General features: G+C 45.4%; 1 protein-coding gene across 16 annotated transcripts in view; it reads right to left on the bottom strand.

The window, feature by feature from the left end:
* Window positions 1-1,059: 1,059 nt before the first annotated feature.
* The window catches only part of PDLIM5 (PDZ and LIM domain 5), a 223,567-nt gene continuing 197,407 nt past the window's right edge, over window positions 1,060-27,219 (bottom strand). For all 16 annotated transcript variants that reach the window (XM_039542141.1, XM_039542137.1, XM_039542138.1 and 13 more), the window contains 5 exons: window positions 19,539-19,713; window positions 6,797-6,977; window positions 5,299-5,419; window positions 2,221-2,336; window positions 1,060-1,271 (listed from right to left, as the gene is read on the bottom strand). In XM_039542141.1, the coding sequence (XP_039398075.1) occupies window positions 1,182-1,271; window positions 2,221-2,336; window positions 5,299-5,419; window positions 6,797-6,977; window positions 19,539-19,713 (683 nt within the window). In that variant the 3' untranslated portion in view covers window positions 1,060-1,181. The remainder of the gene's footprint in view (window positions 1,272-2,220; window positions 2,337-5,298; window positions 5,420-6,796; window positions 6,978-19,538; window positions 19,714-27,219) is intronic.

Genomic DNA, 27,219 nt, shown 5'->3' with positions numbered 1-27,219 from the left:
AAAATTGCCCAATCTGTTTCCCCCTCTGGTGTTTTAGTCCAATCCACCAATATCTAGAAAACAGTCAATATTTTAAGCTGCTTTACAACATGGCCTCCAAACTACTGGAAGTTAAAGTGTAGTACTATTGAGTACCCTCAGATGCAATTTCACACCCTGACTTTTGTTGGCTAGCATTTTGGTGGTATGTAACACATTTTGAAGAGTAGTGTCCCATGTGTTTTCTCCAGTGGCTCAAAGGGCATCTTTTAGATACCTATTTTCTAGCAGAGGAGCAATTCCACCATTTGGTGGCCATGTAAAAATCTCTGCAATGCCCTTTGCAGATCTGCTCAATACTTGATTACCAAAGACAAAAACTCCATATAAACATAGCCTGGGCTTACAGAATATGGTTATCACAGCAAAGATTTCATGCATTACTTATGACACAAATACCCCAATTCTCAACTTTGATTGCATTCCTTTAAAAAAAATTCATTCCTATAAAATGGTGTGTGCGCGCGCGCGTGTGTGTGTAGATAGATAGACAGACAGACATACACCCACACACATTTACCTCGATAGAACGCTGTCCTCAGGAGCCAAAAAATCTTACCGTGGTATAGGTGAAACCGCGTTACATGGAACTTGCTTTGATCCACCGGAGTGCACAGCCCTGCCCCCCCAGAGCGCTGCTTTACCGCATTATATCTGAATTCATGTTATATTGGGTCGCGTTATATCGAGGTAGAGGGGTGTGTATGTGTATATCTATATATCTCAAACCTGCCCTTCCCCCCGCCACACACTTCCCCCGCCACCCCGAATACCAGCAAAAGCAAGTTTCATTTTATCAGGTCTCTAGATCTGTAAGCCTCATTTCTGATATTTAAACAAAAATAACTTTGGCCATAAAAAAAAAATCATGAGATCAATACAGTAATATGCTTTGAGGTGTGTATTTTTAGACTCAATTTACTCTTGGTATACAGATCACCCTCCTTCTCTTTTTACTGATTCAAAAATGTTCACTGATAAATACTCTCAACATTCATATGTAAAAAGCCAAAAAAGTTCTCACTTTTCTCTCCATTTCCTAAAATCTTGTATAAATATTTTATTGGCCTATTGAAAATGGACATTAATGAAATTCAACCTTTTCCATTCCTTATGTTTGTTAACTATATGTGGCCTAAGCTTCAGAAGTTCACTGAGTGAGCATGCTTCTTGCACAGTGGCTTATCCTTTTTGGAGAAGAACGTCTGACCCTCCAAACTGTCACAACATACCTGAAATAGGATTGGGAAAAAAACAAATCACTCCGTGAATTATTCTGAATGTGAAATAATAATCACATGTTATTGATGCACACAATCATGGAATAAAGATTATTATCCATTGTTTAGGAACATGCTTTGTGGGTGGGATATTAAAAAAGTGACAGTGTTGGTCTAAACTTGTTCCCATTTAAGTCAATGGGAACTTTCTGATTGACTTCAGTAAGAGCAGAATTAGGACAATGCTGAGCACTTTTAAAAATCCCATCCTTATTGTTACTTTTCCTGTTCATGCAATACAAGCAAAAATGATAGATGGAGATATGCTTTCATTTCAGCTACAATATGTTTGACATGTTGTCTCAATACATTTATCTTTGGAATACAAAGAAGGGACATCAACGTTTATTTGTAACAGTGTTCAAAGAAGAATAAAACTCCTAAAGGTTAACTTAACTGAAGCAGAAATTTCAATATATAAACGATCAGCACAGTATAAAGCAGAACATTAAAGAAAATGAGACAGAGGCATCCGATTTTTAGCCAATACATGATGATCCATACTGGGGGTATTATTACAGGAGAATGCAGTAAAACAGTGAGTTGTAAACTCGTCTATCTGAGTTAAAAAACCTCCTGTATATATGAAACTGTGAAGACAAACAATACCCTTACCATTTTAGAAATAGGACATCTTCCTTTATGGACTTTTAATGCTATATTCAAGGAGGGTCGACATTAAGGGTTAAATGCTAGTACACATGACCATGATCCAGGCCAAAAGATCTCGAAGAGTGCCAAAATACCACAATAGCAACACACCTTCCAAACAACCGTGAAAGTACCTTTTGTTTGAGTTAGGAGGATTAAGTGACATTTTAGCTGTTACTCCCACATTGCTCAGGTTAGCACAAGCACTGCTGCCACTGATTTGTTTAAAATGCGGAATAATTTTACTTACCGAGCACACAAAGCAGGTGTCATGCCAGGTGTGGCCCAGGGCTTCAAGAAACCTGTCTCCAGCTTCAATGGGGAATTCACAGCCATAGCACATGGTACCAAAGAGGGCGTAGTAATCTGTACCACAGAAAGTATGAAGCATGAGTGGAAATGCAAGAATTTCCTTTAGAAATCATTTTGTTTTTCAAAGAGAGGCTACTGTGTTTATATTACTACCTGCCAAGTTCCAGGACTAAGCATTCAGGGGATGGATAAACTAAATAGGGGCCTGAGAGACATAAAATACCTTTCCTCTCACCAGCTCATGCTCACTCCCTTTCCTTTTTATTTCTCCATCTTTCCCTCTTCATCTCTCTTTTCTTCCTTCTCAGAGAGAGAGAGTGTGTGTGTGTAGGGGGGGGAGTTGGTAAAAACATCAAATAGTACAGTGCTTCTCCGTCTCACAGGACCTGTAAATCTTGACTGTGACCGTCGCGTCACAAGCATATTGCTTCAATGCATCTGTCATGCTTAAAATAGACAAAGCCCTGTTTAACTTGGCTCCTGCTTACAATGTCAAAAAGTTGCAGGCTTTCCTTCGGCAGAAAGAGAGCAGTAGCAGAGGCAGAATGGAAGGCTTCAGCTTTCTTTCCCTTTCACCCTCCAGAAACTGTGGTGTAACAGTTTCTTCTATGCAGTGTTCTTCACACAGAAGTATTTGAAAGTGCTCTTATGTTCAGCAAGTTAATACCGACTGCTCAGCCAATCCCTCAGTTTAACACCTCATTAGAAACCCAGTATTTTTACTACATTGCACTGTCACCCCTAGTCCTGACAGTAGTACCTGCAGCCTCAGCATGTGTCAAAGCTAACAACCTTGTGGCTCATAATTAAGATTACTACCAAATGTGTCATACTGATAGTAATGGCATTGTGTTCCAATATCTATCTGCCTGTAGTTCAAAAGAGTGAGCATTTGATCTGGGAAGGCTTGTAAAGTAGCACAAATCAATGCATTGCGTAACATGGAGGATCACTTGATAGTAGGAGCAAGAATTCAATATTAGCAGAACAAATGCGGTCATGAATTCTCCACCTCGAAGTGAGTTACTGATTACTTTAATACTAGTTTTGATCATTCTATTTAGAGACTGTCAAAGTGTTTCTAAGTTTAAGGATTTCAGACTCCCAGAGGATGACATTTCACAACACTGTTATACTTGACAAGACTACTCATCTGTCAATACTCTACTCCTTAGGATACTCCCATGATTCAACAGGAGCAAGATGCTACAATACTTCTGACACTTATGGGGAGACTAGTGTGTAATCCTCTCCTCCACATCACCAAATCAACCCTGGCAGCAGAGTTTTTGATGATCTTCCTCTGCCATGCTGACCTTTATCTCCCCTTCACTGTTTTTATATCATTCCAAACAACTCTGCCACCAGCTAGAGCTGAAGTGTTGGCTCCAGTGAAATCAAGGAGAGTTTTGCCATTACTTGAGTGGAGACAAGGTTCACCCCAGGTCTCTTCCCAATCAATCAATCTGCTTTTCACTCTCTCCTGCCCAAGCTACTCACCCAAATGCTCCTATTAGTGAAATCACACTGTACATTACGGAGGGCGAGGGGGGAATACCATGAAAAGGTCCCATTGACAGGGGTGAAAGCTGGTACAGGCCAGTACTCCGTACCGGTAAGAACCTGCACCAGCCCATACCCAGCTGCCACAGCAAAGGATTGTCCTTAAGCGCTGCCGCAGTAGTGCTTTAACACTGCTGCCCCTTCCCCCGCCCCTCCCCTGTCGGCAGCCCCGATGGTAGGGTCCATACTGGCAGAGCCGCCAATGGGAGGGAAGAGGCAGGGACATTAAAGCACTGCTATGGCGGTACTTGAAGCACGGTCCTTTGCTGCAGCAGCGCTTTAATGTTGCTGTACCCCCCTATTGGCGGGGTCGCTGATTGGGGGGGGGGGGCGCAGCAATGTTAAAGCGCTGCTGCAGCAAAGGACCGTGCAGTGTTTTAATGTCCCTGCCTCTTTTGCACACCCCCCCCAGCTGCTGACGGGCGGGGGGGGGGAACCAAAGGGAGCAGCTGCCCTGGGGCCGGCAATTTAAAAGGGCGGCATCCGGAGCTCTGGGCCCTTTAAATTAACACAGGAGCCCCGGAGGGGGGAGGGGCGTGGGCCAAGGGCTGGTTGGGGGATGCTGACCCCTAGCCCTGCCCCTTCCGGGGGCCAGAGCCACCCCCCGTACTGATAAGTGTCCTCAGTTACTTTCACCTCTGCCCACTGAGGATATTTCCAATATGGATTTAAATACTATGCAAGAAAAAGACACACAACATTGAACCTTTTGTCGATTTCTTTCACATTTTGTGAATGTTTATTATAAATACCAGCCAGTTCTTTCCTAGAGGGGGAAATCAATGTGGAAAGTTTTAAACAAACTAGGAAAGCAAAGAAAATAAACAAAATTATTCACTCCTTCAAGGAAATGGTTTGGCTGAAAATGTGAAAAAAGGACGTTCAAAGAAGACTGTTTTTCACATTAATACTTGTCTTTAGATTTTCAAGAGCTATAATCAAATCACTGTATTTTTATTCCTACTCGCCTTTTTGATCTTAAGCTTGTGTTCTACAGATGTTATTCTTGATCCTGCAAAACACTTCTTCCTGCGCAGATAACTTACTACCAGAATTGCCTTCAGTAGGACTACTCATAGTAACACACACTATTTCCCATATTATTTGCTCGTTGAATCCCTGTTTCAAGGGAATGAAGAGATAACGATTCTCATAAAAACCAACACGAAAACCTCTTTAGAATTAGCATTTTGTTGTGCTATCTATACCTACATCTGGGAACTTAGCAAGAATAGCAAATAACTGAAACTACGACAAAGAGCCTATTCCTAATGAAGTCAGTGGCCAAATTCCAACTGACTTCACTGTGGCAAAATCCAGCCCCAGATTCAAAGGTGCTAGTTCGTTAGATAAGCTGATATAAATACATTGTTATGAGAACTAGTTGGAAAGCTTCTGTCAAAGCGAAATGGTTTGTTTTACCGAAAACGTTGGTGGTTTTGTCACTGCTCACCTGTCTCACAATAGGGATCTCCATCTTCCAAATGGAAGACATTATTGCGAATGGGATTATGGCAGGCCACACATACGAAACAGGAAACATGCCAGGTTTGTTTCAAAGCATTGATTACTTCCTGATGGGATAAGAAAAAGAGGTATTAATAAGTGATGTTGATACGATGAGTGAATAGAGGTGATCATGTTCTGTACTATTGTAAAAAACACTTTGTTTTCATGCTTTCTCTGCAACGTTACTTGAGGATCTTATTAAACAAATTAACATGAGCATTATTTTTTGCTGACATGCATTATAAACTGCTGCATTTTTAATAAATGTGTGTCACTCTGTTCATCTCTGATGAAGAACTGTTTAAATTATCATCTCAATGTGTTATTTCAAGTCTTTGGCAGCTGTAAAAAATTAAAGCAACAAAAAACCCCAAAGCCAAGATCAATTTGGTTACTCCATCGTTTCAGGGATACGCGCAGTACTCTGGAGGACATATGCAGAGCTGAAGTTCAACAAGCTTAACAATACCCTGGCCCCCTGCTAGGGTCCCCAAACAGATTTTGAGACAGATTCGGTCACCCTTATTCATGCTGAGTAGCACCTTACTGTGTGAGTAGTCCCACTGATTTCAGACAAATATAAATTAATATTCGTGAAGATAAGGAAAAGTTCATCAGAGGACATCACAAATGACATGACAATTTTGTTAGGTTTTGAAAGATGATGTAATGCCAAATGTGACTTGAAACTTGACTGCTAAAGCAATGAGATGTATGCTCAGCATTTCCAGCTACACTGGGGGACAGACTCTTATCTTTCTGGATCAAATGGTTGGAATTGGAAACTTTAGGCTGTGAGATGAGCAAGGGCTTTTCTACCTACCATACTAGAGGGAACATTTCAATATTTTATCTTATGCCTAGTGCCAGACAAATGACATGTTCTGTAGTACTCAGCTAGGCATAATCATTTTTACATATTTTACAATTATTTCATTAATTCTGTGAAAAACCACTAATAAAATATCCTTTCACTTAAAACAATTGAAGAACTGCAGCAGTTACTGATGGGCAACTTAGAGAGAGAAGATTAACTCCAAAGAGGCAAAGCCAGAAGAAAGGCCTGGGGTCCAGGTTTCTGGCAAGGGGGAGGCTGCAATGTCTGTCTTCAAACAGTGCTGGAGATAAACTGGTAATGTCCATTATTGGCATGGGACTAGAATATAGAACTGCAGCCTATCTGTATGTGATGACAGCTGTAGTGGTGCTACAGAGTGCATCTTCAGGAGGAGAACTTGGCTACAAAAAGGGGGTTTCAGAGTTCTAGAAGGGACATGTGAGATGCCCTGCAAGTTAAAAAAAAGCTTAACAATCTGCAATAAAGTGTTCCCTAACAGCAACTATTCTCATTACAAAAATGAGGAGAAAAAGTTGTGGTTAATATTTACCTTTAAAAAAAACCAACTAATTTAAACCATGCACACACAGTTTGATTAACTTACTCCAAGTATCTTCCTCTGGCATCGAGAACATTCAGGGGCAAAGAACTTCTCATAGCAGATCTCGCAATAGAGAGCGCCCTTCTCTTCCACAAACCCAATGTAGGCCATAGAGGTTCTGCAGTGAGCACAGTTAAACTCCTCTGGATGCCAGGATTTCCCCAATGCCACCAGGAAAGGTCCCCTGGTTAAAGGAGAAGGGACTAGTTTAGCCAATGCAGTGCAACTGCAGGGGGCAACACTGACAACTGTAAACGCCTATCCAAATTACTCATGTAACGTTAGTACAAACTACAAACCTTTACTGGTTGACATCTCTTAACCACTACAATCGCCAATAAAACGCTGAATAATTCTGTGCCAGTTTCAGTATATTCCAATAATGCCTGGGATGATCTTTGTTCACAACAAACACTAATGGCTTTAAATTTCACATCTTATTCTGAACTCCATTAGATATAGTGCCATAACACTGAAGTGATTGCTAGAAAAAAGGTTACTATTTTATAAGATCTCATTATGTTCCAAACTATTTCTATCCAGAGCAAAACATATTTAATTTAAAATTAGTATATCAACTTTTTTTCAGTACATATCTGTATCAAGGTTACAAGGTTAAAATGGATTTGACTCCACAAAGAAGTCAAGACAGATACAATCAGTTTCTCAAGAGACAAAAATACAATAAGTTTCCTTATTCTGAGAGTCTGTTGAAGTGATGAACCACTCCAGGTGAGAGAGAGCAGTTTTCTCCAGCAGCCAATTATGGCAAGAACATTTTGCATCCAGAAGGGGAAAAGTCAAGCCATTATCATTTGAGAAATGCAAAAGTACTTGTAAAATATTCATTTGGATAAGTCAGTTATGCTTTTGGACAAAAGAACCCAGTCTACAAGCAAGATAATTTTTGCCAGAATATACTTATAAAGCTCTCCCTTACATAGTTACATGTATATTCATTTTGAAACATATTTAAAGAGGTTAATTTCTATCATTATTTATTTTGATACTCACACAAATTTGTTTTAGCAAAGATAGGGTTTTGATTTGAAACTAAGTTCAAACCATATGCAAACTTTGAGGAAATCTGGATCTGGAACAAAACTTTGTGGTTTAGGCTCATCTATCTCTCAGCATACCTTTATTTTCTGCAACCCTGAAAGATTATTGTGTACCTTGCTGCCGCACTTAACCTAGTTCTGACCATGCTCAATATACAGCACTCTGTCCTGCACCAAAACTTAAAACAAACAACAACCCCACAGCACAATGTAAATGAGAACCACAATGATTCCCAATATTAAAAGGCATTAAGGAAGGAATAGAACATTTTTTGTATAAAATGGCAAGATTTTCTTACCAACGAAGTAATTAGGGAAGGTAGGGAGAACAATGGGGATGAATTCTTCCAACTAGCTTGCTAGGGTAGGGTATCTGCAGGATGGGAAGACAACTGGGCAGTAGAACGTGGGGAAATGCATCGAAAGAAGCTGTGGATAATTCTTTTCATTTGCCTCACTTATTTGTTTTCTTGATGGAACACAAACAGGAGAGGAGAGCAAAGGAAATGTGACTAAAGTATATTTAAAATGGCTCATGGATCATCTTGAAAAAGGAACAACATTTATTTAAATTTACAAAGCTATTGCCTGACTATATTTGACCACTGGAGAAATAGGAACAATTTTCCAAACATTGTTTCCATTGAACCTGGAAGACAAAATTAGTGTAGTCATCAAACTCCAGACTCCCTTGTGGATGCCTAAATAGTGCAAACGCTGACCTAACCTAACCTGATACCCTTCAGCCTCTGTACAAGCACCTTTTTACATCAATGCCCTTTCAGTTATGTATAGATCAAACAATACAAGTTCTTGTGTACAACAAAGTGCTCTCTTCTCACAGTGTCAGCACAGGCTAATTTAACGCATTCATTAACACAGGACTGACACTGAAGAGGTTCTTCTAGCTCCAGTAGGATCAAGTTTCTGTTTGTCTGTACTAAAATGATAGGCTTGGATAGTTGCAAAGTGGAAGGAAAGTATTCTAATAAAAGCAGGAGAGGGACCTCAACATCTGTTATATTTAGCTCTCCACAGTTTTGACATTTTTTAGACTAACCATTCCAGATAGTGTGCTGGAATCCAGGTGGACAGGAAATGGTATAAAATTGTATCTAAGCAGTTTTCCCTCCCAACAGGCCCAAGACAAATATGGTAGCATGCTGCACAGTGTCTCTTAGGATTCAAGTGTTTCCATCACTATGCTTGTACTCGCTATATATGTATGTTCAGAAACATGCCTTTAAAAAAAAAAACCCAAAACCATACTTTTCACTGGGTCACTGTTTAAACATGTTAGAAGTTTAATCACACCCAAAACCCTAAAAAGAAAACCCCAAAGGACAGAAAAAATAATAATTGCAAAGTAGACAAAGATGTGATATTCAGAATTTTGGAGGCATTCCTGATCTTTGCATGGATTAAATTGTTTAATCAAAAACAACTGAGAGCTTGCAGTAATGAAAGGCATTAATTTACCACTGGACCTAAAAGAGAGTTATAACTGCAAGAGGTCTAATTTTGTAGGTCGTATTTATTATAAAACCATCACCCACTCCATCATGAAAATCAAGAGCAATCCCACAAGCCACAGTTTGCTTTGAGTGAGCCCTCCTTATAGGCCATTTTGAGGAGCTAAGGACTTCAGGCCCCATTTTCAAACTTGACTGTGCAGACTAGGTGTGCAAACCCTGCAGCTGGAGGTAGAAATGTATGCTCAGCCAACTATTTACTCGTTCGGCACCCTGCAAGGATCACTGCATGTGCAAAGTAGGCAGCCACTTTTATACTGCTTATAAGTAAGCAGTATAAAAGTATACTATACGTAAGCACTATAAAAAGGAGAAGTAAAGGCTTACCAGAAAATAAGCACTATTTTGACACTATAACTAGATACAACGGTGTCAGTATATTCATGGGGTGCACCAACTGTATCCATCTAGGTGATCAATGTGCGTTGTACTGCACTATCAAGCCAACAGAGGAATTTAGTGGTGGGGAGATGGAAAGGATTGTCACATCTACTCAGTTGGTCAATCGCTTGATAGTTAACAGACTGGCCGTCCAAAAAACATAAGAAACGTTTCTTCTTTTCCAGTCGCTGGCGAACCCCATGATATGTATTTTCTCATATATAAGAAACCAACAAAAATGAATTTTGCCCCTTGCCCCTTCAAAATAATTCAACTCTGAAAATAGATCTTAAAAATAAATCTTGTCACACACACCCAAGAATATATTATTAGTGGAGACCCAGGGGATACAAATTTGGATTTCCAGGTGACAGCCAGTTCAGCATCTTGATATTAAGAGACTTGCTGAGTTCCTGAAGTCCTTGGGAGCTATCAATTAAAAGTCTGTTGGAGCCTCATTACAAATATTACATAGGTATTTTAAACAGAAAATATAGCTTGTGTATGGTTTGGATACTTTTATGCAAAGAAAGAAAAGTTTATCTAATGAAACCTTGGAAAATGTTGAAGTCTGTGGAAGATAAACATATCAATAATTAAGAGAATAAATTAAAAAGTTATAAGATGTCTCAATTTTTTTGGCTTGACAAGCCATGGTTACTCTATGCCTTAGTGTAAAGTAAAAGACGGTTACTCACCTGTAGTAACTGGTGTTCTTCGAGATGTGTTGCTCCAATCCATTCCAGTTAGGTGTGCGCGCCGCGCGCGGCGTGCACGAACTTTTTTTCCTTTAGCAACCCGGGCCGGCCGGGCGCCGCTCCTGGGTGGCGCCGCGCGCTGGCTTATAATATATACCCCCCCCGCCCGGCCCCTCCTTCTCAGTTCCTTCTCGCCGACGGTGGGAGGGAGGGGAAGGAGGCGGGTCTGAACGGGATTGGCAGCACACCAGAAGTGACCAGTTAGTGTGAGTAGGTTTCTTCTTCTTTTTCTTCTTGCCAGTTTGCATTCCAATGTTCAGGTAGCACCTTACCTACCGGGGTGGTGGTGAGGTGTTAGGAGAGCGAGGTGTAAAAAAACCGGCCGAGCTGCGGCGGCGTGGCTGCACTGCACCTGCGCTGGTGCGGCGGGGAGGGTGTGAAGGAAGGTGGACCAGGTAACCGCAGACATGGCTCATGGGGATGGGACGGGGGGGCGGCGGCGGCGCGGGCGGCGCGAGCAGAGGCGGTGAGTGAGCGGTGAGTGGTCGGCATGAGCTCGTACGCTGGGTCTCGTAGCGCATGACCGGATGCATTGGGTCACCCAGGAGGCAATGCGTGGGTAGAGACGTGCTCTCGCGCGATCATCGATCAGCGGGGCGAAGAGCGTGGTGGAAAAGTCGCGCCCGTCGGGCGCCGAGTCGATGTCAGCGCCCGGTGGGGGGGGGAGGGGTGGTTGCGCGGGAAGAGGGGCGGGAAGGGAAGAAGAAGAGGGGAAAAGAGGTGGAGGGAGAGGTGGAAGGCGAGTGGGGCGGCAGGTGAAGGCCGGGTGGGTATAGAAGGTGCACCGGCCCACCGTGGAGACGTGTATGGGGAGAGCCTCCACCGTAGCTTCCAGTAGCTCCAGCTCTCTCTCGGAGGAGGGGCAAGGCCGAGGGGGAAGGAGGTAGAGGAGGGAGAGGGTGGCCATAGTGGCCCCGTGGTCGGGGGAGGACAGGGGCCAGGGTGAGTCTGGCCAGGGGCAGTTCAGGCAGCCGGCGGGCGGGCAGGGCGCGGAGGGCGGTTCAGGAGGCCCGAAAAGGAAGCGGGAGACCATCAGATTGCAGGCCAAGGTCCGACCCTCTCTGGACCCGGACTAAAGGGACGGACGCTGGAACCCCTGGACTCTCAAGGCAGCAGGGTAGTGATGGGTACCTGGGTACCACGAGTAAGGGTAGTAGTGCAGGATGGTGAGCCCGCGAGACGGTTGAGCCATTTTGGCATGTGCATTAGGCTCAGTATGAATTTGCGATATTTTTGCTGCAGGACCTGCTGTGTTTCTGCTTTGCAAGCAGGAGACACTGTAGCAGGACCTGCTGCAAGGGGAGCCTCTCAGGAGAGGTCAGATGGAGAGACAGAGATGGAGTGGGCAGATTGGGAGAGAGAGGGGTGATTGGATGAGAGGTGAGCAGCAGCACAAGAGCTGGGCAGTGATGGGGAGAGCAGGGGCTAGGCTCGAGAGCAGCTGGCCACCAACCTGCGAGTGCAGCCACGCAGGGAGCCAGGCCATGAGAGTGCAGGAGGGAGGCATAGAGAGAGCTCTTGCCAGCGGAGGAGCAGAAGGAGCATAGATAGGAGGAGAGGAAGCAGGGCGGAGCCGGCGCCTGCCAGAGGCAGAGCCCCCCGTGAGAAGGAGACGACTGGGAGTGCCTTCTTGTCGAAGACTGGGGGAGAGGTCGCCCTGGAAACCCCCCCTCTGGAAAACTCCGTGTACGCGAGAGGATCGGAGGAGTGATCAAGAAAGGACCTGGAGGAGGGATCGAGCAGCTCGTGAAAAACCAGTGCTCAGAGGCCCAGGGGAATGGGAGCACTCCCCGCCCAGAGGGCCGCCAGAAGTGAATGAGAGGGGTCAGCGTTCCCGCAGGAGGGAGTTCCTTGGCTAGCCCTGTTGCACCTGTGCTGAAGCCCTGGTGTGGTAGCAAGCAGCTGGGCTGACTGCGGATCCGAGAAGCGCGAGGCGTGGGGCAGCAGGGCGCGCGGGCGCCCGGGAGAAGGCAGGAGAGGTGAGGCGCGGACCCGAGGTGAGAGTGAACGGCGGGCCAGGGGCAAGAGGTCCGCCGAGGCCGCCCCCAGACGATCGAGGTCAGCGTCAGCGGCGGGCGAAGAGGTGGTCCTCGCGACAGCGGCGGGGTGCGAGGGGCGGTCACGCAGCGGAAGACTCGAGCCAGCGCTCGCGGGACCGTGGAGGGTGGGTCGGTGGCGTGCGCGCACGGACACCGCCCGGCCGAGCCAGGACGTGCGGGAGTGCCATGTGTGGGAGTGGCGACGACCGTGACATATGTGGAGGACCGAGGAGGTGGAGGCATGACCGTGAGGCCGTCGCGACCGCCCGGACCCCAGCGAGCGATGAGGGACACCAATCCGCGCTGTGCGGAGAGGGGGGCAGGTCAGCGCCACCGAGGAGTCGAGGATCGCGCTGAATTCCACACCTGTCTGGGAGCAGGGCAGCTGGCCCCCACAAAGCAGTCCATCATGCAGAAAGAGGACAGAGGACACCATCCACTCGCTGCGTCGCAGTACCCCTGCGACTGCCCGAATCAACCAGTCGTCCTCAGATAGGGGTAGATATGGATCTCGGGCGCCCTGGGCTGCTGCTAACACTGGCATGCACGAAGTAAACACCGGCGCGCCGGTGGCGGTAAATGTAACACGGAAACTAGTGCCCTCGGGTTTGGGGACAGGAAACCAAAGCCGGATCAAGGAGGGAAAGGGTGTGGGAAGGAAGCCAGCTTCATGCAATTGGGCAAGGAGGTTCCAGAGTCGAGGTGGCCATGGTGGCATGGGCGCTCCAGCAGGGATTTGTGAAGGAAATAGGGTCGAGAAATAGCAGGTGGGTTGTCAGGGGGCACTGCCTTCATTTACTCCTTTTATCTAGGGAAATAGTCTGAATAGAGGAGGATCTGGGGAATAGGAGAATAATCCCCTGCCTGGGGTCTGGGGCAGGAGAAGGAGGCACAAACACATGGAGGCTGGAGGACTAGATGGGTGACTGGGGCAGGGAGGAGAGGATGTGGAAGGGGTCGAAGGAGGGGAGGGGGGAGGGCGGGGGGGAAAACAAGAGAGGATGTTGGGGAGATGCACGCGAGGACCGAATTCGGACAGGCGGTCCATCAACAGGGGGCGGCCGAGGAGGCGGTTGGAGACTGGCGGGAAACGGAGGATGCGGCGCCGAGGGCGGTGCGGAAACAAGCCGGAGGATCAGGCGAGGTGCTGCGCCGCCCTCCACGAGGCCTGGGGCTGGCCCCGCCGGTGCGGGCCGGGCGCGCTGCTGCGGGAAGGTGATTTTGTCCTGTGCCCGGCGAGGTGCGAGACGCCGCGCTCTAGCCGCGCGTTGCAGGATCTTTTTGGCGAATAGAAGGAGAGTCAATGCCGTGAGCACGCCCAGCGTACGACACCCTTGTGAGTCTGTATCCATTGCACGACGAAGAGACGCGACATCGGGCCTGTCGCCGTGCAGGATTGCAGCCATGCCAGGCACGCGCTACGCACCCCTGTCGCTATTGCCCGCGCCCGTCGTCGCGCCGCGGCTAACGCCACGCTGGGCGAGGCTGGCCGCTGCCGAGCCACAGTGCGAATGATGGAGAAGATGGGATGGCTCTTTCGGGCGCATCTCGCCAGAACCAGGAGCGCAAAGATTCGATGTCGGCCAGAAGGATCTGTATTTTGCCAGGATTGTCAATGCAGCGGCCAGGCCCGCGTTTGCCAGATTTTGAAGCAGGCGCATCCGCGCAGGCCGCCCGCTGGCGCGAATTACGGGCCTGCGCACGCTCACCTCCATAGCGCGCATGGGCTTGGGGCGCGAGCCACCGCTCCCTGGGCCGGCCGGGATACTGCCGTGGCGGGCGGCGTCGTGACGGCCAGCGCCCGCCGCGCAAGTGGAGGACGCTGGGGCGGGCCAGCCGTGCCGCCCCGCGCCAGTGGGGGGGTCCTCATCCTGACCAGCGCGCCAGCCGTAGCGGACCTTTCCCAAGGGTTGGCCAGTCGGCAGTGCCACGGACCGACCAAGCCCACCGACTTAGCCACCAGCGTCCCCGAGGTGGTCCTCCTGAAGGGCCGCCTCCGCATCCTCCTGTCCCCGCCCAGTCAAGCCTGCGGGCCTGGGCGCCGGGGGGCGCGCGGGGCGCGAGGGCCCGCCTTGGCCGAGGGGAGAGGGAGGTCGAGCGCTCATCCAGGGCCACCTTGGCCGGGGGCAGGCTGGCCGGCGCCGCCAGGGCGCCCGGCGAGGAGCGGGCGGGAGATCGACCTCGGCCAGGGCGGGCACGGGAGGCGGGCACGGGGAGACGAGCTCGCGGCGGCACCGACCCGTGACCGCAGAGGCTGGATGCAATCTTGCGGGTGGCCGCCGCGTGAGCGGCGCGGAGAGAATCGGCACTGGGCCAGGCCCGGATGCCCTGCCCCAGCGGCCCGGATGGCGGGCCTGGCCGGGAGGCGGGGGAAGCCCGGACCCGGACGACGGCGGCCGCCGGCCGAGACGGGCAGGGGCGCGGACCGGTCGGGAGCCGATGGCGGCCGTGAGAGCCGAGGTCTGCGAGCCGGCTGCGGGAGCGTCCGACTCGGGAGCGAGGGACGCCGGGGGAGGAGTGCGGACGGGGCGGCGGACCGGACGCGGCGGTGCCGACCGGGCGCCGACGGGGAGCGAGGCGGAACGGGCCGGCGGGGGACGGCGCCCGGCCGATCGGTGGCGGCGAGTCGGGACGGCGACGAGACGGGGCGTACCGGACCGGGTGCCGGGGCGAGCGGCGGGCCGGCGACGCGAAAGCTGCGGGGCGCGGCTCGGGCCGGTGGGCGAGGCGAGCGGGCGGGCTGGAGCCGGTCGGCCGAGGAGTGGAGGCGGCGAGAGGACCGCCAGGGGCGGGGGAGCGCCCGCGGCGGGCCCGCTCGCGAAGGAGCGTGCCGGCACGGCGCGGGGCCGGAGGCTCGGTGGGCGCGCCTGGCTCGACCTCGCGCCCGGTCGGGGCGGGCGGGAGGCGCCACTCGCTCAACTCGGCGAGCGGCGGGCAAGGGCGGCCCAGCCTCGCGGAGCCGCCTGGGGGGCGGGCGGCAGCGGCCTCGACTGAGTCGCAGTGGCGCGCCGGCGAGGCTTTGGCGGAGGCAACGGCGCTGGGCGGCGGGTGGCGGGACGGGCTTGTGGCGCGGCGGTGGGCGTGCGGGCGCCTCGGAGGAGCCGGGCCTGTGTGCCGGCGGCGGGAGGTCGCGGGGCCTGGGTACGGGGCGGCGTGCGCCTGCGCCTGCTGGGGCGGCAGCGACGCGCGCCACGGTGGGGCGCCGCTGGTGGTCGCGCTTCCATAAGTCGCTGGCGGTGCGCCCGAACAGTGCGCCTGCGCTGTCCGTTGTCGTGCGTGGCAGCAGAGATTCCGCATTCGTGCGGGCACCCGATCGGCCCGAACAGATAACGGAGCGGCGTCGTGTGCGATGCGAGTCCCCAGGCAGGCACTGGGGCACACAGCTAGGCCCTTAGCCCGCATGGCATGAGCCCACGAGAGGGCGGGGGAAGGGAGGAAGCGAAACACTATACTAACTATACAAACCACACTGAACCAACTCTACAGTGCATTTTGGCTGCAAAACAGGTGTACAATGGAATGTCACTTGATCCTGCTCCTACCTTTTCATAGGTAATGCTGCCACTAAGGGCATGAACTGTAATTATGTTAAAACTTGAACTCCAAAAGCTATCACAATCTTCCAAAACCACTGTAGCGTGAGAATGTTGGGTGAACTCAGTATACTGATTACCGTACTGTCAGTTGATCTTGACATGAAATTATCCTTGTTCTTAAGAACTCTGTTGGCATTTGAAGATATGAAAGCTTGGCCTATAAAAAGCACCCGAATAATCTAAATTGACATACAACTGACTGTTGAAAGGCAGATAAATAGTGGTCAAACTGAAATATCATATGGTACAATTACTCCGTGCTACACCCACGTGCCATGTATGCGTGACTAGCCAGCTTTTCCTCTAATTAAAATAAATCCCAACAGCAATAAACTTAAAACTGAAAATGGCATGCAAATTGAACTGCAACTGCCATGTTTTTATTCCTGTCCAGAAGGCTGTTTAATCCAGCATCACAGGAACTAATCCTTCCACCAGAATACATGGCATTTATGTAAGAAATATTTAGCAGTAATGAAAGAGGAAGTTAGATTTGCAAGTCCCCTGCATACATGTAGGAAAACAGAATCCATCAGTTTAAGATGCATTATCATTCAATGGCTGCAAAGCACTATTTAAGTGTGGGGGTGGCATAGTTTTGCCCCCCCCCAACTCTACCTGACCCTTCTCTTCCCCTTCCAGGCACCCCCCTCCACCAGCAAACTGCTCTCCCCAGGCCCATTAGCCCCTACACCCCTCCCCTCCAAATTTGAGGGAGTGATGTTGCGACCGCCACTCAGATTAGGCCTGGCAGTCCCTCTGTTATGACAAATTTGAGTGACTGGTGTTGCAACCTGGCGTGCTGGGTCACAGTACCAATCAATTTATTAAGGCGGTATCTGCCACACAAAATCTACAAAAAGCAACAAAGAGTCCTGTGGCACCTTAAAGACTAACAGATGTATTGGAGCATAAGCTTTCGTGTGTGAATACCCACTTTGTCAGACGTGAATACCCACGAAAGCTTATGCTCCAATACATCTTTTTACAGATCCAGACTAACACGGATACCCCTCTGATACAAAATCTGTAGTAGGTGATGGTGTAAGTACTGTTGATCAGGGCATTTTTTTCTTGTGTGGACTACATCTTAACAGAGATTGTTTCACAGAGCACACATTCAGTTATGTAGCTCATCACCCATTTCATTTGTGATCAATCATCGTCCATATGGTAACTACAGCAACTTGTTACATACAAATTATTATTTGTCTTGCAGTAGTACCTAGGGGTCATAATCATGCACCAACGCCCCAGTGAGCTGCATATTCACATTATAAGAGACGGTCCCTGCTCCAAGAACATGGCAAGCTATGTAATATTAGGAGAGCATTTAATGTATGTTTAAATCCATTAAATGAGATTTAGCAGCTGGAAACAAGGTGAAATAGCACCATGTGACCATCTGGTTCTCCCGATTAGAGCACGAGAGCCACTGGTGTAGATAAAGCAACAATAATGTCTGCTAAACCAGCAACAATTTAAAGGAAGCTGCAGTTTTTCAAGTGAAAGATTATAGTGCTACACCTTAAAAACCAAAAGAACTACAGCTGTGCTTGGCTTTCTGCATGTAATTTACTATATACTGATCCATTTGGAAATTTTTATCAGCCAGGTAATGAGATAATTAAATGATACATGGTCTTAGAGGTTAAACTTTTTAATACATCCTTTTAATTGCACCCATCAGACTCGTGAGCACAAACATTTTACGTTTGTAAAGTGCAGCATAAAATCTGAATCGGAATGAATGCCTCTCTCTGTTTGAATTAGAACATGGGCACATATTTCATTCACTATTGCTATAAGAAAAGTTACCGGATAAATAATCAAGGCATTAAAAATGAGTACATAAAAATAGCAAAGAAATCATTTAAAAATAAATCCTTCTAATGTATCTCGCCACACTTCAGTTACTACTGATTAGTCTAAAGTTAACCTAATATTAAATTATCAGATAGGAAACTATCAGAATGGAAAGCTAATGGGTCAAAAAGTGGAATTCAATTCAATTGTATACATCACATCATATGATTATGGAGCTGTCTCAGTTCTTTTGACTTGGATCCCAAACCATGATATAAAGATGCAGTACAGTCAACAGACTACAATAGAGAAAAGTTGATTTTCTATTATATTTTGAGACTTTTATATATGAAGTAGAAGTAATTATTTAAAATTAGCTTTTCAGAAAAAGTATCCTGTTGGCTCAACCATGCTGAAAATTACAGTGCATTCTCAATTTCGTTTACTTCTATAGCTGAAAATATGGTTAATAAATTAATAGGTGAAAATAAGAGGGCGACCTATAACAGACTCACCATTGGGGTAAATTATTTTCCCCTGGGTTTATGAGCTTGAGCAGCCCAGGTAAGTGACAGCTTTTGTTTATTTTATTTTTTTGCTTGGGGGGGGGGGGAGGATGTTATTTTTAAAAATTTGACCAAGAATACACCACACTAAGAATTTTTTTTTTTTTTAACCCAAGATCATGACCTAGCTCTTAGGAAATGCCCCCTTCTCCCCTCCTTATGGAAGGAATACCAGGAAGGTGCACACATTCACATGAGGTGGTCCTTTTTACATTTACTGTCGTTTTGGAGAGAGAGCCATCAGCTAATTGGCAGAAATCACTGGCTATATATTAAAACCCATCATTATATCACTGAAGTGAATGGAATTTATTTAGCTTAATCTCAGTCAAAAAACGTGTCACGGTGAAATTTCTTTCCATCCATATTATACAACTCAAAGTCACTAGACACTGTAACAATCAAGTGCATGACGGTTAGCCCTAGATTATGACTGGACAGATTTCAAGATCTGACACTGGAAAAAACACTATTACTGTAGTCCTAGCAATAATTAAAATGTGTGGGAGTATCTTACATTTCCTCCTCTTTCCATTTAATTGTTCTGGCTTACCAAGTATTGTTCGACACTGGTTATTCCTTATTTGATTTGCGTATCATCCTGTATTTGCCTTTCGACTTGTTAATCTTCTGGGGCTGACTGAATGAATGTTTGATTGTGTCACAACTTGTTTATTTGGTTTAGGTTTTATTTTTGCCACGTCCCAGTCAACATTCCAATTTTCAGTAGAACAGGTTCTAAAAGCGCCCATGGCTATTGAGAGCATATCCTGGCTTCCACATTTGCTTCCTGTATCACCAGCTCCAGGCTCTTTTTTTAATTTTAATTTTTTTTTTTAACAATGAATCATGTGGATTTCATGCATGAAAATGGTGTATAACACTGAATCTCGTTATACTGAAATGCAGCCCCAAAGCATGAGACTAAATAATTAAAACAAAACAAAACAAGGTTATGTTGTCAGAAAAATTTTAGGATAAAATGATCATTGAAAGGAGTACAAACCTAATGACCTGGTTACACTGGGCACACATAGGAGTACGCTTTCCTGCTGGAATATGCTCTGCTCTCTGCACCAAAGTGTCTTGCTCTGTGATTTGAGGCTGTGTCACGGACTTATCGCTTGGTGCAGTTGCGCCAGACGGTGTCATATTGTTTGATGTCCATCCACTTGCAGGAGCTATGGAAAATAGAGTAAAAAGTATTTTGAATACTGTCTCTATACTGCGTCAACCTCAATAAACAGGTATACAAGTGAAAAGAGCTCAGTTCAATACCTGAATGTGTGTGTAAAATATGCACAGTACATACATGATGGTGAAAAAAATAGCAACAGGATAATGTGATAGATCGAGTTTACTCTTTTCATCCAATCTAGCGGGTGACTAGCCACCAAAAGCACCAAACCAACATTACCATTATCCACCAGGCTAAAATTTCTGGGAAACACAGAATGTTTCTCCAATTGGAAAGGAGTGGACAAAATTGGACATAATGGAGCAATCAGGTTACAGAATATGTGACATGTTAAGATCTCACTGTGCTTTGGACAGATCAGGCTGAAGCCAAGGTTACAAATATATGAGCAGTGACAAAACAGCATGACATACATCTTACAACTCAAGAAAGATCTTAGAGTAATTGTGGCCAGTTCTCTGAAAGCATCCACTCAATGTGCAGCAGCAGTCAAAAAAGCAAAACAATAATGTTGGGAATCATTAAGAAACAGATAGATAATAAGACTGAAAATATCATATTGCCTCTATATAAATCCCTGGTATGCCCACATTTTGAATACTATGTGCAGATGTAGTTGTCTCATTTCAAAAAAGATATTGGAATTGGAAAAGGTTCAGACAAAGGCAACAATAACGAATAGGGGTATGGAACAGCTTCTGTATGAGGAAAGATTAAGACTGGGACTTTTCATCTTGGAAAAGAGACTGTGTGTGTGTGTGTGTGTGTGTGTGTGTAAAAAATCATGACTGGTAGAGAAAGCAAATAAGGAAGTGTTATTTACTCTCTCTCTCTCTCTCTCTCTCTCATAACACAAGAACTAGGGATCACCAAATGAAATTAATAGGCAGCAGGTTTCTGAACTTTTAGGTGTACTAGCACCAGGTTTTAAGGCATTTCTGAAATCCAAATAGTTTTTAAAAACATGAAAGCTGAGATTCTCACATCATAACTTGCTTCTAGAAGCTGAGCTTTACAAAAAAATGCCAAGCATCACAGAGTCTCATGATAAAATTGTGCGGGTCGGCAACACTGAATTCATTGTCACATGCCCCCCTGACCCTTCCACAGATCTCTACTATCTCACTCAGACGGTGAAAAGGGAGAGGGCTGCAATACCCTACCCTACCCACTTCAGACCACAATAAGGGTGACCTGCACCTCTACGAGCTGGACAGAGGAGGATGTGGAGACTGGGTGGACCTGTGGGTGTAAGGAAATGCTTATTGTCACCCATCCACTATGTGGAGTTTACATGGAAAAGATAATACAACCAACAATATTATCTTTTCCATGGACCTCTTCCATCTTGGGGCCCTCAGGCAGAGGAGATGCAGGTGGTAGGGACAATGGATCCCCTGTGAGTAGTGGTCTATGAAAAAAAACAACCCAGTGAGATTGGGAGTTAAGCACTATTTCTGAATTCATCTTGTAAAATTCAATCTCAGAAGTCCTCCATCCATCACTGCCTGAGAAAAAGGAGAACCAATGGCAAGTCTAGCTGCCTGGAGGTAGATGGAGGTACAGATATGGGGTGGAGGCATTATTTGTAGGCTCAAGTCAGCCTCCAGTTTTTGTGTAAGTGTCCTGAAGAATTCTCAGAGGAATTTTTAAAGAACGTAGTACTTGGTTCTGACAACGTCAGCCAACATGATTTGGGATTTCTCATCAGGTGGCCAGACAGTAAATCCAGAATTAGATTTAATTATTACAGATATGTGCCAAATTACTCAGTAAACAGCTCTATCAATTTGTTTTCCAATGTCATCGATAATGTGCTCTTTGGGTAGGGTGCACTACCAATAATGATCATCGCCAATTCTTTCATTGTTCACATTTTTTAACTGATGAAGTAACAAACCAAGAGGAATACCTTTCCTTCATCTAGGTGATACTAAACCTACAGTTGCTGACATTTAAGAACAGCAAGTTCTTTTAAAAAAACAACAACAAAAAACAGTGACTCTCTTATAGGATGGAAAATGGAAAGTACAATAAGATAAGAAAATAAATGGCGTTAAGAATAATCTAGAGCCACATTCATCTATCACCCAATAACATTTGCTAACTGCTTTCTGTTGTAAGAAAGCTTTGAGAAAAAGAACCAAAGCAAAAGAGACAGAACTCATAGGAAACATGGGAGAGGTTACACACACAACATAGCATGTCAGCAAAGGAAATACCACCCAGGACCAGAGAATCCATCATATAGTAATGACATCACCTGTAACTGCCTCTAACACTGCTTCACCAGACCCATCAACAGATCTGCCTGTACAGAGCGCTATTGTCTACTTACCTGTCCAACAACTCAAAAATAAACTCCACTATCATCATCTACTGGGCCAGTTTTCTCTTCCAGGAAGTGCAGATGATTTCCAGATATTGTATCAAAGGAGGCTCGCAGGATCAAGGGTTGAGCTTAGCAATACTGCTTATTTTTTTCAGTCTTATTACTTAATGAGACATACAGCACAGACTCCACTCCTTCCCCCCCTCCCCCCATGGTTTCAAAACTGGGGCCTGTAACTGAGCCACAAAAGAATTAATTTCCACTCAAAAAGGAACTCGTTCCTGTAGACGGCGGAGCACACTGGACTGGAGTGCTTGGCCCTTTGCGGGGTCCGGGCCCTGATTAATAACATATTTCTAATAAAATAATTTTATCAAATTTCAGAATTCTAGAGTGACTTTTTGGCACCACTGAAGTCAGTGGCAGAACTACCTATGACTTCACTGGGGCCACTCACCTCCAAATCTACCTTCTCAAGCTATGTGCGTACTTCAAGATCAGGGAGTACTTCCCAGCCAAAGAGCCATACCTATGCCAGCTCTGATTGAGCTCTTGCATTAAAAACCAAAACGTAGCTGCGATGGCACAAATGGCAGGAGGGATTAGCAGGCCCGACTATCTACCTAGCCTGTCAGACAGGATCACATTCAAGGTGTCTAGCCCCTCCTGCTGTCACGGCTCCCCTTTATGTTTAGTATGGGAGCTCGATGAGAGCTAATGTAGCAGCATTTCCTCAAACTGGGAATTATGCCCTGAGCTCGAAGAGCAGACATGTGTGCCTTTTAAATATTAATGGAACTCCTATTACTGTTGAAACTTACTACAAGGATGAGACCTCAAAAACTGTTCTTAAACCTACTCTGGGGCAGTTATTTGAGGCCCAATGCTAAGACTTTATAGTTACAAAAGATAAAAGTAGTAACAGAACATACACATTTTAGATTGGATTTATTTTATTTTCTTCAGTGGCTTATGAATTATAAAATTCGTTATCTGTAGAATGCCATTATGGCCAAGAGAACTGAAAGATGCCAGAAATTTTTAATACCTCCACAATGCAAATAAACTTACTTTCCCAGTTCCTCAACTGATCAGCTTTCCCCCCTCACCAAGTTTCTCAAAGTGAATCCCATAAATTTATTGAGAAATCTCACAAAGGGTAACTGCCACAACATGCCTGAAATTTGAAATGGCAGATTCAGATACTGCGTTTCTATTCATTTCAATATTATTAAACATACAGGCTTGTAAAGGCTTTAAAAAAATCACTTTGAGAACTGCTGTATTAACAAATCATTCAACCACCACAGCAATGAGTCAAGCTCATGAACCAAAATACATTTACAACTGTACTCCTTTAGCAAATACAATGTGAGAGAGCAAGATATCCAAATTTTGAACTTCTTAAAAAAAAAGTAGCCAACTATAATAAACATCAGTGCTCTATAAAATAGACAACAGCTCTGCATGAAGTATGCCAAGGAATACAAGGTCAGGAATAAAGATTCATAAAGACAAAGGATTTCCCCCTTTCGGCCCAACTTTTAACCCTTGGCTACAGAGATTACATGGCTGCACCAAAGGAAGCGAACTCCAGCTTCAAAGCATACTCATTCTCCTTGCTCTGGGAAAGGCTGGAAATCGAATGCTGCAGTGATTTAGAGGAAAGACGTGTGTGTGTGTGGGGGGGGGGGGAATTACGTACCATTCACACTCCATTTATATCTCATATGTTCAGCTGAATACAAAGAATCACCACCAAAGCAGGAGAGCTACAACAGAATAAAATGGAAAAATCGCAAAGGGGGGAGGAGAGTTGTGTATAAATGAAGTTCCTACTCTTCCTCTTTCAGATCTCCCTAAATCGAACCATGACAAGAAACCTTGTTTACAGCTGGTCAATTATTATTGCAATGAAACATTCCCTGATTATTATGGCCTGGTCTAACACTACACAGGTTGACGTATGGCAGCTTATGGCGACCTAATTATGTCAGTGTACACACTATAGCCTTGCCCCGCTGATGTAAGTGCCGTACTGTACTGACATAACTGCACCTCCACAAGAGGCATAACACTGAGGTCAGTGTAGATAGGGTGACACAGCATCTGTGCACACATTGCATTACTTACATGGGCTGCTGGCTGTCTTGTTAATTTCACAGCTCCATGCAGGAGCCATGAAATTGACCAGAAAGCTGAGCAGCTAGAGCCTGGCTGCCCCCAGCATTCCAATCCCAGCTGGGCGGCTGCCAGGCAGCTTCCTGCTCTGGGATTTGAGAAACCTGGGCAGCTGCCCCTACCTCCTTCCCCCACACTGCGAGCTAGGAGCAGGGAGACTAGAGCCTGGGGTTGACTTAGGGATTTAGTATAGATATAGCTTAGCTAATAGACTAATAAAGACAAATGCAAAGTACTCCACTTAGGAAGCAACAATCAGTTTCACACATACAGAATGGGAAGAGACTGTCTAGGAAGAAGTACGTCAGAAAGAGATCTAGGGGTTATAGTGAACCACAAGCTAAATGAGTCAATAGTGTGATGCTGTTGCAAAAAAAGCAAACATGATTCTGGGATGCATTAACAGGTGTGTTGTGAGCAAGACACGAGAAGTCATTCTTCCGCTCTACTCTGTGCTGGTTAGGCCTCAACTGGAGTATTGTCTCCAGTTTTGGGCACCGCATTTCAAGAAAGATGTGAAGAAATTGGAGAGGGTCCAGAGAAGAGCAACAAGAATGATTAAAGGTCTTGAGAACATGCACACTGACAAAAAGTAGTACAGCAGCCTTTTATTTGTGATCACAGGGAAGAGAAGAGCTGCTAACTACTTGCTTTGTGTTGTAGCTTTAGTGTAGCAATCCAGAGCCTTGTATGCTGGAAAGCCACTCAATACTGAGTTGAGTTGAAAAGAGAAAAAAAAACATTATTACAGAGTGAAATCTTGACATTTTATGAAGGAAGGCTGAAAGAATTGGGTTTCTTTAGTTTGGAAAAGAGAAGACAGAGGGGACATGATAGCAGTTTTCAGGTATCTAAAAGGGTGTCATCAGGAGGATGGAGAAAACTTGTTCTATACTCAGAGGCTAAGATGAACAAGCAGCAATGGGCTTAAACTGCACCAAGGGAGGTTTAGATTGGACATTAGGAAAAAGTTCTTAACTGTCAGGGTGGTTAAACACTGGAATAAACTACCTAGGGAGGTTGTGACATCTCCATCTCTGGAGATATTTAAGAGTAGGTTAGATAAATGTCCATCAGGTATGGTCTAGACAGTATTTGGTCCTGCCATGAGGGCAGGGAACTGGACTCAATGACCTCTCGAGATCCCTTCCAGTCCTAGAGTATAGGAATAGGTCTTCCAAGTGACAAAGATGGTATTTCCCTTTCGGGATGGGCTTGCAAAGTGAACCAAGGTGTCAGATACACTGTTTTCTCCCTTTTTGTTTTTCTAATATTGATAAGATAATCATTACAAACTAGCATCCTACGTGAACTGTAGTGTGTATCTTCACTACTTCTTGAAAGCAAGGGAGACTTAAGAGCTGAGTTAAAAACAATTTTCTTCAAGAAAAAAAAAGTAGAGAAAGGGGGATATGAAAGGCACAGAAGATAGTCTTCCGTTGCTCAGGATAATGAATAAGCAGTCCTCCACTTCTCTCTCTATTGCTGCAGCAAGCTAAGCATATTAAGGGGATTATTCCTTTTTGGTTTAGAAGTCTGGTTGTTTGTTAGTTCTTAAGCACACTGACAAAAAGTAGTACAGCAGCTTTTTATTTGTGATCACAGGGAAGTGAAGAGCTGCTAACTACTTGCTTTGTGTTGTAGCTTTAGTGTAGCAATCCAGAGCCTTGTATGCTGGAAAGCCACTCAATACTGAGTTGAGTTGAAAAGAGAAAAAAAAACATTACCGAGTGAAATCTTGACATTTTATTGTGATGTGTGCGTTGTGACAATAACATGCCTGACGTATGGTCATCATATATGGATGTAATTCTCAAGACATTTTAACATGATTAGTTTGTGCAGTCTTGACTCCTTTTGATAATCCTGAAGAAAAATAATGGGAGTGTCTCTCCTGCCTCCTAGAGAGGAGTGCGGATCTACCCTGTGGACTAGCAGCATGGATCTTTAGCACTCTAGAGCATGTAAGTGGTATAATGGCTCAGAGTTATGATGAACCCTATAATATGCTAATATAGTTACTCATCGAGGCAGCAGTGATATTATAGAAAATTAAATGAGTCATTTCTAATGGTAAAAGGGAAGTAACACAATACACTCTTTCTTGGAACTAAAAAGGGACTTATTCACACATATCTAGGGCCAAAAAGTATACCTGAAAGAGAAATTCTTTTTGGCACCAAGGCTTTGGTACTGCAATTTTGCTGGTTATTAATCCAATAGAATGGCCTCATTACCCACTTTCCTTACTCCTTCCCCATTGGAAGACCAATACACCACACACATTTTCTGTCTAATTAACTCTAAGGTTTGATAAACTGACATGAGCCAGGTTATTTGGAGATAAGGCTGACACTCTTTTGGATCCTTTCCAACCTCTGAGGTAGTATAAAGTATACAAGTTACTCTTTTTTTTCATACAAATATGTTACTGTTAATCTTGATGTATAACACCTATTAGAACAAGATCAGAATGGATGACAGTCAATAATTGTTAAAAAATTAGATCTTTAAAAAAAAGATCACACTTCTTAATCCATCATCCGAACATTAAGTGTTCCTTGAAAGTGGCTACCTCTGAAAACTGTATCTCCAAAACACTTTATCATGAGCAAGTCACTGCTCTATTGTAGTTTATCTCAGATTATTAATGCCTGCTGAGCCTACAAATAAGTGCAGATAACAAAGTGGAAAAAAGCTTTTGAGAAACATGAAAGAAAAATATTTTGATTAATGATGCTTTCCATCCCTCTCCTCGTACTTTACCTTCTAACTTGCAGGTACCAGCTAGTAAGAAGACAAAGACACATACTAAAAACTAATCTCTTTGAAGATTGTTTTCTTCACAAATCAAATTCCAGCACAGCTTCTGGTATACTGCTAATGTGTATTTGAGATGCCTGTTAAATACCAACGCCAATTCAAACACATTTGCTAACTTTGTTTTCATTGTTTATTTAAGAAAAACCTTTTGCT

Source organism: Mauremys reevesii, linkage group 5 (assembly GCF_016161935.1).
Source record: "Mauremys reevesii isolate NIE-2019 linkage group 5, ASM1616193v1, whole genome shotgun sequence".
NCBI lineage: Eukaryota > Metazoa > Chordata > Testudines > Geoemydidae > Mauremys > Mauremys reevesii.
Note: the sequence above shows the minus strand (reverse complement) of the source record. Positions and strands in the feature narration are given on the sequence as shown.